Raw genomic sequence first — 14,093 nt, 5'->3', positions numbered from 1 at the left:
GGTCAAAACTTACAGTATATGAGGAATTTAAGTAAGATTTTCAAAGTCCTTACATGTATATTTTGCGTCAGCACAACCTCTGTTTACTTCTTCAACTGTATTATTTTTCACTAAAAAATTTTTAATGAAATTAAACTTCGCTTCAATATAATAATAATATATGGAAACATTTATAGTGGCATCACGAAATGTTCTTTTTACAAACAAATATGGATATAGATTAAAATTGATTGTCTGATTGTCTGATTTATTTAGTTAAAAGGGAAAGCAAGTATTAGCTAAGTTATTAATATTTCACTTTGAATACAAAGCAATTTGTATTACCAATTTCTCAAATTTGCAGTATTCTTAACTTTCCTTTTTTAGATTAATTTTTTTAAGTAAATTCGCATTAGGTTATGTATAGTTACATTGATTTTAACTTACAATCTTTGACATGGGCGACAATCTTTGCACATGTGAATTTTATCTTCTCTTCAGCCTTCACATTGCCATTATTAATTTTTGATAGAGGAAAGTTTGAAAATTTATTAAGTCTAGTAATTGAATCGATTGTACATTCTTCATTTTCACTTGGGGAACTGGTGCAATTGGGATTTAGATAGCTACTGCAGGTGTAACATTTTAAAGATGCACCTGTAAAACAAAAAATATATCATTTGGTTTGCATATTTCCATTTTGCATATCTTAATTTTTCATAAGGAAGCTAATAAGAACCTAACTACTTATGAATATATATCATAAATAAAAAACATGTCCGGTTTTGCATATACTATGTTAAATTAGATTACTTACAAATTTAATATTTATTACTTACCTAAGTGCATTACACTAAATAATGTTAAAACTAAGATTGATTTCCACATATTTCCAACTTGTATGTTACTCAATCGATACTTTTACACTGATCGGCGATTAGTTTACCATTAACTGTAATGCGTATTTTTTATTCAGATATCAAATTAACTAATTTATGAGATTAGATACGATCCAAAATTTTGTTATCTTTCTATGTACATGATATAAATTATCACAAAATTAAAGTTATTTTTCTAATCTTACTATCTGAGGCTCACCGTGAAAACTGGCTATATAATATATATATATATATATATATATATATATATATATATATATATATAAGTCGGGTATTCCTTCCTGACGATATAAATCCAGAACGCACGAACCAATTTTGACAATTTTGCATCCTTGAAAAGGTCTCGGGCTCCGCAAGGTTTATAGCTAAGAAAATTAGTGGTGCATGGCATCGTGCCTTAATGCAAATTGTTGAAACTTCACGCACCGTTTTTAAAAATTCGAGTACTAACATTAGTGAGACTTATCAGAAAAAATGTGGTTTACCAAAAAGCACTTCAATGAAACACATAATTTGCGGATTCACTTTCATTTACTAAGAGAGGTTCAACTAAAAACACTTCATTTTTGCAATCGAAATAAATTCATTACTCTTGTGTAATGAAATCAATTTTTTCATTTTCAAATATAAATCAAACAAAAAATTTCTTAATCTTTCTCACGAAACCATCTGGTGGCAAAACGGAGTTCGTCGGGTTTGCTAGTATATATATATATATATATTATATATATATATATATATATATATATATGGTATAGTATTCATTGCCAATGCGATGCAGAATGACATAAATGCTATAGCATTCAAATTTTAAAGTCTATTACTTTGATTTAATTTTATATTACCTTGCTTTTTTTGTAATCATTACACCTTTCAAGGAAATGATTACTGTTCGTTCGCGGACAGTAAAGCAAGGTACAAAAATTGAGAGTAATTTTGTTTTTAAATTGGTTGTGATATCGGAAATTTAATTGAACTTGATTTATAAGGGTATTCACATTATTATATTAATCGTTATATAGGATAAATGCTATAGCACCTATGTCAAGTATTGCGCATATATTTTACGCAATGTACTTGTCCAAGCTTATTAGTAACTCTAGGAGAAGATAAGATTGTGCAAAAATACCTGAAGAATCAGTCATTACCTCAGCTGGTATAATAATTACAAACCGCAAGGCTATTTATATTAAATTCAAAATATTTATTTTTAATATTTAAATGCTATCGTATTCATGCCATTCTGCAGGGCAATAAAAATGTATGATATAGACTTCATGACCGCGAACGTGTTAATAATTGGTATTAGTGTTATCAATCAACAGTAGTTAATAATATAATCTTAATTCAACAGCTTTATTTAAAACTCAGCTTCATAATATATTTTTATTTAATGTATAATTAGTTATTTGAAAAAGTGCATTAGTATACACATAGAAATTATCACCATAGACGATAATTTTAGAGCTGTGGATCCATTACACAAGTCGGTATCGCACATGCTGCAAGATTCCAATGTGGGTGCATTGTCTCCGCCATAGGCTTTTTCCAATAATTCACATGTCAGTGCGACGTCGACGCAACTTCTTTGTACATCTTCAATTGTATTATTTTTTTCTAAAAAATAAGAGGATTATCTAGTTTTAATAATAAATCAAACCAAACTAGTGGTGTATGGCATCGTGCCTGAAGGCAAATTGCTAGAACTTTTCGTACCAAAAATTAAATCGATGTATGTGTGTGTGTCAAAAAATGAAGAAGTTCTGAGAAGAGTGGGCGAAGAAAGGACTCTACTGAGCATAATTCTGAGAAGGAAAGGAAACTGGATCGGACCTCTTTTCCAAAAAGAGTGCCTCCTGCACGACGTCGTCGAGGGTAAAATAGAAGGAACAAAAGGAATGGGAAAAAGAAGAATGCAGACGATTGACAACTTACGCGAGAGGAGAACAACATATAGGGAACTGAAAGCCGAATGATCAAAAAGCATGGAAACAGAAGTTTGGAAAGGAAAATACATGAAATAAAAAAAATGGGGAGAGGGAATAGTGGTAATGGGATGAAGGGTAAGGAAATCATTTGTTTGTGGTGGCTTTTCTCACACCATGGACCTGCTTTCGGGCAGACTACCATTTATTATTATGTGTGTGTATACGGATACAAATTTTCGTCGACGATTGCGGGAACACGAATTTACCGACTTGAATAATTCAAAAAAATTCGATTTGCATTGTTAAGGAGACGTGCTGATTAGTTTTTGGCAAAGGCAGGTCTAGCCGTTTCAAAGATATGGGGCAAAAAATGCCAAAAATAATAATTTAGTTTTTGAGAGAACAGAGCGTTTGCATAATTAAAAAAACATTTCATTTGCATTGACGAAATGAAGTACCGTATGAATTTTTGCGGAGACAAGTCTAGCCGTTTTATACAAAAAAATTCGAAATATATAAAAAAATTCTTTTTTTTTCTTCAAAAAAGAACATTTTTTTCGTCAATGTCTTTTTTTTACAAAGTTTTCAAATAATTTTAAAGATTTTCGAAGAAATTAATACACGGTACGGGAAGTTTCAGCAATTTGCCTTAAGGCACGATCCTATGCACCACTAGTTTATTCCAATTTTGTAATTTACTGCGTTTAGCAAAGAAATATTGAGTTGCACATACCATCTCTGTAACTGATGATCAACCTTGCGCATCTGTGTTGTTTAGCCCCTCCATTCGGAATTAGGGCACAGTCACTTGATGATACCTCTCCTTTTAGAGAACGATCGCAATTGTGATCTATTATTTTATTGCAGGTGTAGCATTTTAATGATGCACCTGTAGAACCAGAAATTATCTATATATATATAAGATATATATGTATACACATTACATTCAAAAATAGTTTTTGTATTTCATGTATTACAGTAATTCGATAACAAACATATTTCATGTTTATTACATACCTAAGTGCATTACGCTAAATAATGATAAAACTAGGATCGTTTTCCACATAGTTGCAACTTGCTTGATAGGTTATATTTTTACACTGATCGATGATTAATTTAACATCAACTCTAATGCGTATTCTGTTAATTCAGGTATTAAATTTACAATTATTTGAGATTAGATACGACCCAAAATTGTATGTTATCTCTCTATATACATGATACAAAGACCACACACTATCAAATTCATCGATACCGGAAGATTACTATTAATAGTATACCCACACGCATTATATATATATATATATATATATATATATATATATATATATATCAAAAATCAAATCGGAAGATAACTAATAAAACTGGTTCAATATATATAGATATGGAGGTCTGTTCAAATAGTTTGCCTCGGTTGCTCCTTTTTTGACATAAGATTTTGTAACATTATTTATTATTCAATTACAAATAGATTGTTTAAAAGATAAGATTAATAAGTAATTATATTGAAAACACTAACAATTTTTATTTATCAATTACTGTAATATGTACATATCTAGCCAATATTGCAAAATTCTTATCAGTGCATGTGAAAGAAAAACTATTATTTTCGAAAATATATCAATATTATTATAAGTAAAGAAATTGTCATTCCGAATGAACTTCTGAGGTCTAAAGACCCATTACACAAGTCAGTGTCGCACATGGTGCAATTTAGATCCCGGGCTCCTTTATTTGTTAAATCTTTCTTTATTTCTTCACATGTGACTCGGGCAGGGACACATTCTCTAATCACACCTTTTTCTATAAATCCATGATTGACTGAAAGAGAAAAAGATCATTTTATACGGAAAATGCCAAAATTAAAATAATTCAAGTAGAGAAACTGACTTTTTCAAAATTAAGTTATCGTGACTTAGTAGATTAGATTAGTGAAAATCCATAATACTGAAATTCAACATTTGTGTAGAGAAGAATTGTCCATTAGCCATTTAATGATAGAAATTGTATACTATCAATATACATTTCTACATCTATATGATTTTAACCTACAGTTTATTGTAAAATTCCTATCTTTATTCTTATACTTACAAACTCTTTCTCCAGTAACCAACAGACATCGGAAGCTTTCTTCTTCTTTGTTTTTCTCAAGTTCATCTAAATCATATGTCGAATTGTCTTTCAAAAATGAATGAAAAATTTTGTTCCTAGAATATGGTCGTGCTTTGTTGCAAACTGGTAGAGTACCAGCCAGAGGAACTGTGCAGTTCGAATTCTTTGCAAGTTCACAACTGTAACACTCCAAACTTGCACCTAAATAATAAAAAATAAATATTAGTATAAATTTTAAAGTGATTATGAAAAAAGTTTTCGAGACATAATTCCAGCCAATCGTCATAAATTTAAGAAAAAAGAATTCAGATTGTGTAGTGAAATGATGATGTGATTGATTACACACTATTTATATTAATAGTATTTTATTTTAATTTTTTAGTTATAATATGAATGATATATTATAAATTAATTCATATTTTATTTTTTCTAAGAAAAACAACTGCTTTGGAAATATTTTTAAAGTTATGAATTAATTATGAATGAACCAATAATTATAGAAAAATCCCTCTTGTAAAAGCATATAATGATTAAAGCAACATATATATTAGGGTGGTCCTTAATATGGATATTTTCGACATTCTCTGTTCCCAAGGGCTCAAATGCTTCTAAATTGATAAAAAAATATTTTTGAAAGTTTTAGCTCCTAATAAAATTATTATGTATATCAATATTATGTTGTATTTTTGAAGTAAAGCTTCTTTAGGCGTCACATGGGTGTAAATCGGTACAAATGCAACGGAAGTGAGTTACGGCAAGTTCGAGTGCCAGTGATTTATCATTCGCTCTCGATTATATTATTTATAGAGGCTCTTGGTATGCGTGTCTTTATACGTACGTACGTCACCGAAAACATGAAGCATATTGTTCATTTATCATTGTTTCATGTCATTATATTTTAAGGTTAAATATTATTAGAAATCTTGAGTTAATAAAAAATGTCTTTATTTTAATTGAAGTACTTTGTATTATTCGTGGTTACTATATATTTTTGAGATTTAATTAAATGAAAATTATTTTTATATGTAAGACAGATACTACAACTGTTCAAAGAATGAAACTGTATCGCCAGCGAAAAACTAAAATAAAAACAAGCAATCAATGATTGTACGTTAATTTTAATTACATGAAGTTATTCAAACATAATTACATGACAAGTGAATTGTGAAAACAATATTTAATTAGGCGTTGTTTAACATAATAAATTTCTGCATTTTTATAGATATTAAAAATATTAAAGCCGTAAAGCTTTATTCTAACATGTCGATGATATATCTTTTTCAGAATTATATCTCAGACACTTTTGGAATTTTAGATAAAGTTTGTGTGTGTGAGTGTGTGTATGTAATACAATGCTAAAATGTATATCTTCCAAATGTGATTTTTATCATCAAAACTAAATTGCCGAAACCATAATGTATCTACTTACCAAATCGCAGCACGCTGAAAAATATCGTGAATTGAATAAACTTCCACATATTTTATAAATTTTTGATACTAATCACTTCTCAACAACGCAAAATCAGAATGCATTGAACACTTTTACTATATATCATTGCACAAATTAATAGAAATATGTTTCAGATAAGCGTTGCAAAGCTATTTTCAAGATAATAATTTTTTCTGCTAAAGTACTTGTTATCTCATATATATTTAATCTAGCAGATGTTTTCCACAATATTGTCATATATATATATATATATATATATATATATATATATATATATACACCTTTCACAGAAATAGACTAATGTAATTTTTCTTGGAAATACTTATTAGATAATCTGGAAAATGTCTCATTTTGCAAAATTTGCGGAAATCCTACATCATACATAATTCACTTTACACCTTAAATTTTTTTTTAACAATTGTCTACATAAACAATTTTCAGAAAACTTGATGACACACCCAATTTCAATGTATGAAGTTGTGATTAGCAACTGTTTTGTATTTTACTACCATAAATGTTTAAAAATTATACGCATCTTTTATATATTTATGTAAAATATTAATTCGTATACATCAGAATGTATTTTTATTTGCAAATTTTATTAAACAAATAACATAACTATGATTTTTTTTCTATTTACAACGTAATAGCATCCTTGGAGTTTTATGAAACAGATTGTTGTTCATCTGCTGATAAGAAGAAAATTTAGAGATTCATGAATATTCAATGCAATTTAAGATTTTATCATTAATTTGATGGCCTTTTTATGGTTTTTATTCCATAAGGAGATAAAATACAAACCTATTTCCACTTGAAAATTTAGATCAAAACATGTTTTCATGTGAAAATAACTTCTGTTAACCTTAAAATATATTGCAATAATTAACAAGTTACTCTTTACAATTATTTAGAAAATCTCGATCTACTAAAATTTGTTCACAATTTAACGTAGTATAACAAATGCAAAATTCTGGTAGCATTTGGTGACTTTTGTACGAGTATGTCTTACATATAAACTTCATTACTTGATACAGCAAACCATACCATATATGTAAAATATATTTGCTGCGTCTAAATACAGCCCTGGCTGAAAGCGTAGCAAAACTATTTTTCAAGGTAACTATTTTTGTTCTGGAGTACTTGTTGTCGCCATTATTATCGATACTAGCAGATAATTTCCAGAATTATATACCTATATACCTATATATATATATATATATATATATATATATATATATATCATCATTCACAGAAATAAACTGCTGCTTAGAATAATTCACACTATGTTCGATTTTTTTACTGCCTAAATTGTAAATGGATGGATCAATACAAGAATCTCAAATATGCAAAATTAAATAACTTTCCATAATAAATAACAGTTAGCTTTATTTTATAATTTTTACATATTCTGATTTCAATTCAATATAACAAGTTGTATTTCTAATCCAAAATAAATTAAATAAAATTCAGTTTAATTTTTGATATGCAATGCAAAGTGTAACAACATTTTTGAACTACGGGTTTCTTCATAATCAGTATTCTATCATAATATGTCTAATTATTTAATTATTTCATTATTTAAAATAATGTAATGATATCAACAACACAATAAAAATGATTGTCAAGTTTGAAATTTGTAAAAATGAAGATCCATTACACAAATTTGTGTTGCAAAAACTGCATGTTATATTTACGACATCAACCTCTTGCAATTGTTCTTTTATCTTATCGCATGTAAGAGAACTAGGTGCGCAACTTCTTATTATTCCTTTCTCCACAGCATCACTATCTGTAACAAATGAGAAATGAGTAATTAAATGAGTATATGCAAAACTCCTGTATTTGAAAATTTTAAATAAAAAATAATATACTTACTGATTTGACCATATCCAGTAATTGTCACACACTTGAAACTGTCAACCTTCATTGCTCTTTCGATAGCCCTCAAAAAAGTGTTATCTTCTCTTCGTGACCATTCTGGTGGCAGTGACTCGTCTTTGCATGTTCCATGTGGTACATCTCCATCGAGAGGAATTGTACAATTTTCATTTCCCGGAAAATTGCATGTGTAGCATTCTAATGATGTAGCTATATATATGAAGTAATAAGTATTTGAATTTTATCTAAGCACAATAAATATACATAACAATATTCGAGTCGTATTGAATAAGCAAACCATGCATTATTTCTTGAGACAAATTTCTTGAACACTCCGTATCGTAATTAAACATTCCAGGAATTACAATAATCAATAATCAGTAAGAAATTATCAATGATTTATAAAAACTAATTTATATATTTTCTATTTTATTTTATTTTACAGTAATTAATGCCCCTGGTGTGCATAAATAAATTTTCTCAATAAAACTAATACAAAAAAGCTGAAAATATATAGCATTAACTCTTTGGGGACGGCTGTCCACCTGAGTGGAGAAATATACTTTGTGAGGCACAGGCTATTTTATAAACAATGACTAAATTTCCATCGAAAAGTTGAATGAATCAGATACAGCAGTGTTAAACAGTATTGTATTTTGAAAATAATTTTAAGTTATTTTAGTAGTATTTTTAGCCTTTTTCTTTGCTATAATATATAGTCTTTTTTTAATATTTAAAACGACTGAACGCTTTTAAATATGGCAAAACGACAGGTAAATTTTGTGAATTAAGCAGTAGTGAAGATGAGTTTCAAATAGACATTCATACAGACAAATTTTACGAAATTACTATTCGCACCGAAGATAGTAATGAATGTGATGATGATATTATCCAAACAACAAAAAGAAGAAGAAGCTCGACAAATTAAATGAAGAGCGGAAAGACATTATCGAATGTGACCATTCTTCTTCAATAATCGAGTTTGACATACATCAACAAACACCCCGCCTACAAATACCAAGCAATATAAGACATGCAATATATTATTTTACTTTATATTTTATAAATGAATTTTTTAATTATTAGACAATATAATAGAAAAAACAAACCATTTTGGTAGCACAAAAATGAACAAATATACTGACTAATCAGTGGCATATTCAAAACGCGAGAGAAAGAAAAAGGGATTGTATTGTCTGTTCTGGCAGAAAAGCACCAGGAGGAAGGCGGCAAGGCGGCGAACAACATTTTATTGTAAAACATGTCAAAATCAACCAGCTATGCATTTTGAAAATTGTTTTGAACGTCACCATTCTATATAAAATGATCAAAAATAAATTAATATTATAAATGTATGTCTTTCAATGACCACAAATTATTATCAAACAAATTTCATAACATACACAATGAAATCAAGTTTACCGCCGGTACAATAGATTGTTTTGAAATTGGTGCCGTCCCGTAAGTGTTAACATAAAAATTCAAAAACCTTTAACTTCTTTGCTTTTCAAAATTTATGCAGACAAAGTCGTATGTACCACCAGTTATTAATAATTCTGTGATATTCACATAGAAATCATTTTTGAAAACATTTACCGATCATTTGCCTGCCTTATCATTTGCGACCGTCTGCTAAGTTACCAAAGTGTTAAAAAAAAAATTGTAGATAGGAATTAAAATCATAAACACCAACAGAGGGCAATTGCATCAACAATATCGATAATTCGATACAACTTCAAATGGTTTGTTTACCAATAGAAGTTCCGGTCTTCAGCTTAGGTTTTGGCAACGATCAAAATATTTTTTTATTTTGTTCCTACCTCTGGCTGGGATCACACCGGCGTGTCGTCGGCCCGGACGCCAAAGCAAACGGGCCGACGTCGTCGCATATTCGAGACCGAGAAATCAATTATATTAATTAAGTTAGTGCTAGAATTCTTCATAACCTAGTTTAATAAGTGAGTATTGTACTTTTTTTAAATTTTATTTTTTTACAATATGTTTGTATGAACACGTCATGTTATGCCATATCTGTTTACAACGATTTAGTAGTTTCAGGAATCTTTTACAGTATTTTTAAAACAAATTTCTAAATTTTTTGATCGGAAATAGTGTTTCAGTTAAACTTTTATTTAATTTTTTATTGGACCTTTAAATGAACTCTTCAATTCACTTTTTCCGCAGTTTTGCATATTACTCACACTCACCGCGTTATCGGAGGGTTGACAATAGTTATTATTGTTTAAAATAATCATATTGAATTTTATTTTGATTATTTCTTTGTTTTATGAAGACCAGTTTCTGGGCGTTGTTATCTTTATTTACGTACACAATAATACTAGATGTACGATCGACATACGCTTCTTATGCAGAAAAATTTTACAAGTAATAAAATAGTATTAATATAAAATAGTATTTTTTAACTTACATGAATGCAACACTCCAAAAAATAAAAGAATATTAAAAATTTCCTTGAACATGTTCACTGTTTATGGCAAAAACTAAACTTTAATTAACTGGTTAGTATAACAATTTGTTTAATAGTGACTGATTGTTTCTAAATGATCGCCATCTGCAATGTTATCATTTAAGAATATATATATATATATATATATATATATATATATATATACTATACACGTATACACGCCTTTTGTTTACTTATCTACATACTTAATCACTCGAAAGTAAATTGTTGTGATTGTTATTCCCCACCTGTAAAAAGTTGCTCCAGCAATTTCTGTTGCATCATTCGTGATTATTCTATTAAATATGAAATTTTATTACTAATATTTTATAATATTCTCCTAATTCATTTTTATTTATTTTTTTATCCAATAATTTTTCACAACTTTATCATATCATTTTAATAGTATAAGGCTTTATACAGCATCGTTACACTCATAGTGAGTTTTGTGCCTTCTTTTATTTTTATCTATAACTAGCCGGCCCGACAGACTTCGTCCTGTCAAAACAAATTGTAATGTGGCGGTGTTTTGTGCCTACCTTTTTTTCTATTCTTTGTAAAAAATTATCCTCAACAGAACCGTCACCCTGGTAATAATTCGGTGTGAATTAAAAATAATTAAATAAAACACTATAAGAATTTAAAAGTAAGTAATTTTAATAATGTAAATCATAATTCAAAAATCAGTTCAATTTTCATTGTAGTGCTTTGTGATAAACGATGTTTTTTGTTTGATTACCTGGCGCATAGACAAACAAATCTGATGGTTTTCCAATACGGGAACAAACAACATACAATTTTCCATGTGAGAAACATGGGTTTTCTAAATTAATACCACAAACACTTAATGATACCATAAACGCACTGGAAACGCATTGGGATGCATGGTGCGAGAACATCTTCTGCTTTATGCTATCCTTTGAATATAGTTGGTCGATATTTCGCAACATTATAATTTCCGATCCAACCTTTAATTGAAGATTGTGAGGTGACAATCCTAGCAAATCCAGCGAGTTTAAAAACTCCGGTGGATCGTCTTGGTTAGTTGCCGAATCAACTGATTCGCCTGTAATTTGTTCTTGAATTTTGAAATTTAATTAATTTACATCAATGTTTTTGGCTGCCAATATAGCTTGATTAATAGAAAGATATTTCTATGTTTATATAAATATATTCAAAATTAGATTATCAAAAACTACACAAAATGTCATGACATAGATCATTGTTTTTTTTACAAATTGCGTTGCCTACTCGATTAAAGAAGAAAAGGGCTGTTTTTAGGGTTTTCTCGGCAATTATTCGTTTTTTTCTTGCCGTAACAACCATCTTCGGACTTCAACGAACATTTTAGAAAAAGAATTGGCCAAATTGGTCTAGGCGTTGTTGAGTTATGCGCTTACCAACACATTTTGCGATCCATTTTTATATATAAGATTATTATTAATTCTCATTATATTAACTACAAAACACTGCTTAATATATTCAATTATGTAACCAAAACTATGAATCATCCAATGTTACCTAATTTTTTTTTATTTCCATAGTTTTATTGTCAATCAAAATAATATACATTTTTTAAGACAATATACTGGATGCTATTTTTTAAGACAATATGCTATTAAATTCCAAAAGGTGAATGCTAAGTTATTGCTAGAAAATCCTATTTGCTAATAATAATAATATTGGACGTTTTTTGTTAAAATGAATAGAAAAATGTAAAAAATAACGATTAAAAACAATTAAAAACTGATTAGATGTGTATGGTGCTGATTGTTTTTTAGTAAAGATAGGTTTGTCGGTTGTTCTTTTTTTGATATATAATTTTTTTGTTGGCATTTTTTATGAAACATGGCCTTAATAAACTACCTAAAGGATTATAGGCCTGCATTTAAAATGATTTAAAATGACCAATAACAAGAATATCAATTGGAAATTATTCAGAATTGACAAAACTAGAATAGAATTTTAGTTAAACTAGTTTCGAAGAATTTTTCTTTACAAGAATTGTTTCTGTAACAGATAATAGAAACTATTTTTAAAAATTGCAAAAAATTATTTTTGCAATTAAAAAATATATATTTTATTCATCTATAAATCACAAATATAAATCATTAGATTTCCTTACAAATTATTCATTGTAAAATATCGATGAAATTATATCAATGAATAGAAACTTAACTTAAAAAGCAATTTTCCATGAATATCTTTGAATCTTAAAAATTATTTATATATGTAAATTGTTATTATACTTAATGAATTTTCAATGGATGTAACATCCATGGAAAATTTTTGAATGGTTATTTATACATTTTTGGCAAATTCTTTTGTTATTCTCAACTTTGTTTTAATTTTAGGTTTTAATATTTCCAAATATTTCCAAACTGTGCAAAGTGCTAGCCTTAGCATTTATTTTGTAATTTTAGTTCTAAAATAAAAATCTACAATTTTCAAAAGTTTAATTAATTCAATAAAAAAATGTAACTCAAGGTATATATATACACGCGCGTTCTATAAATATATTTAAGAAATTAAAGATAACTAATTTTTTTTCTTATAAATTACAATCTATCTAAATAGAAAGACATTGAGTAATTAGTTTGAAAAATGACATAGAATTTTAAAAGAAAAACCCAGTTGTTCACCTTTTATTAATGTACTAAATTATATCTTAATTAAATTTTGGTATATTTAAAAAAATAGCTTTAAAATTTCTATTTTATATTTTTACTCTGGAATTGTATCATATCAACCAACAATTATATCACATCGCAATGTACGCGTGAATTTACTATCGAATTAATAATTTAATTTATACTTGTTTCAGTCTAAATATATCATTTATTTTTAATATCTTGCTAGAACAATGATTGCATTTAAATTTATTATTAAAGACTGTGATCTTTTCCTTTTTCTGATAAGATAATTTGATACGATTGAACATACTTCGATAGATATCAATATATCTAATCAATGGTTCTAAATAACAATGATAAGGTATTATGGATACACTGCGCAATAAAATTAAATAATAATATTCAATTACATTTTTTTCATTTATTTTTGTAAATAAGACATTAAAGTCTTGATTAACAAAAATAAATTGTAATAAAAAAAATTCATTTGATAGTGCCCGATTTAAAACTAGAATAAATTTGAATTTTTATTTTTAATTTATATATTATTTTCATATGTCAGCCAGGCAGCGGTAACTGGTATGAGAGATCATGAAACAATTTTCTTAAAATTTAATTTCAATTTTAATTTTTACATCGAATCCAATAAACTTCTGCAAATGTGATTTAATATATTACTAATTTACTCCTCCATTAAATTTCTACTAAATTTCAATCTATAAATAGAAGTCAATGTACCTACCTATT

The 14,093-nt window shown here is 27.9% G+C and overlaps 3 protein-coding genes across 3 annotated transcripts; all 3 read right to left on the bottom strand.

Annotated features, from left to right (window-relative positions):
- Nucleotides 1-624: 624 nt before the first annotated feature.
- LOC113386216 lies at nucleotides 625-3,833 on the bottom strand. The gene is made up of 4 exons (XM_026624010.1): nucleotides 3,824-3,833; nucleotides 3,540-3,695; nucleotides 2,326-2,495; nucleotides 625-636 (listed from the first exon to the last, which is right to left on the bottom strand). The coding sequence occupies exons 1-4, from the start codon at nucleotides 3,831-3,833 to the stop codon at nucleotides 625-627; spliced, it is 348 nt and encodes a 115-aa protein (XP_026479795.1).
- Nucleotides 3,834-4,343: 510 nt separating this feature from the next.
- LOC113385448 lies at nucleotides 4,344-6,458 on the bottom strand. Its single transcript, XM_026623300.1, has 3 exons — nucleotides 6,348-6,458; nucleotides 4,898-5,119; nucleotides 4,344-4,627 (listed from the first exon to the last, which is right to left on the bottom strand). Exons 1-3 carry the CDS (start codon nucleotides 6,394-6,396, stop codon nucleotides 4,410-4,412), a joined length of 489 nt encoding a protein of 162 aa, XP_026479085.1. The 5' UTR covers nucleotides 6,397-6,458; the 3' UTR covers nucleotides 4,344-4,409.
- Nucleotides 6,459-7,890: 1,432 nt separating this feature from the next.
- On the bottom strand, nucleotides 7,891-10,776 carry LOC113386800. The gene is made up of 3 exons (XM_026624557.1): nucleotides 10,675-10,776; nucleotides 8,244-8,456; nucleotides 7,891-8,157 (listed from the first exon to the last, which is right to left on the bottom strand). The coding sequence occupies exons 1-3, from the start codon at nucleotides 10,724-10,726 to the stop codon at nucleotides 7,943-7,945; spliced, it is 480 nt and encodes a 159-aa protein (XP_026480342.1). The 5' UTR covers nucleotides 10,727-10,776; the 3' UTR covers nucleotides 7,891-7,942.
- Nucleotides 10,777-14,093: the final 3,317 nt, after the last annotated feature.

This window comes from Ctenocephalides felis, unplaced genomic scaffold (genome assembly GCF_003426905.1).
Source record: "Ctenocephalides felis isolate EL2017-DRISC unplaced genomic scaffold, ASM342690v1 CF-g0.4_SCAFFOLD_03571, whole genome shotgun sequence".
Classification (NCBI taxonomy): Eukaryota; Metazoa; Arthropoda; class Insecta; order Siphonaptera; family Pulicidae; genus Ctenocephalides; species Ctenocephalides felis.
Note: the sequence above shows the minus strand (reverse complement) of the source record. Positions and strands in the feature narration are given on the sequence as shown.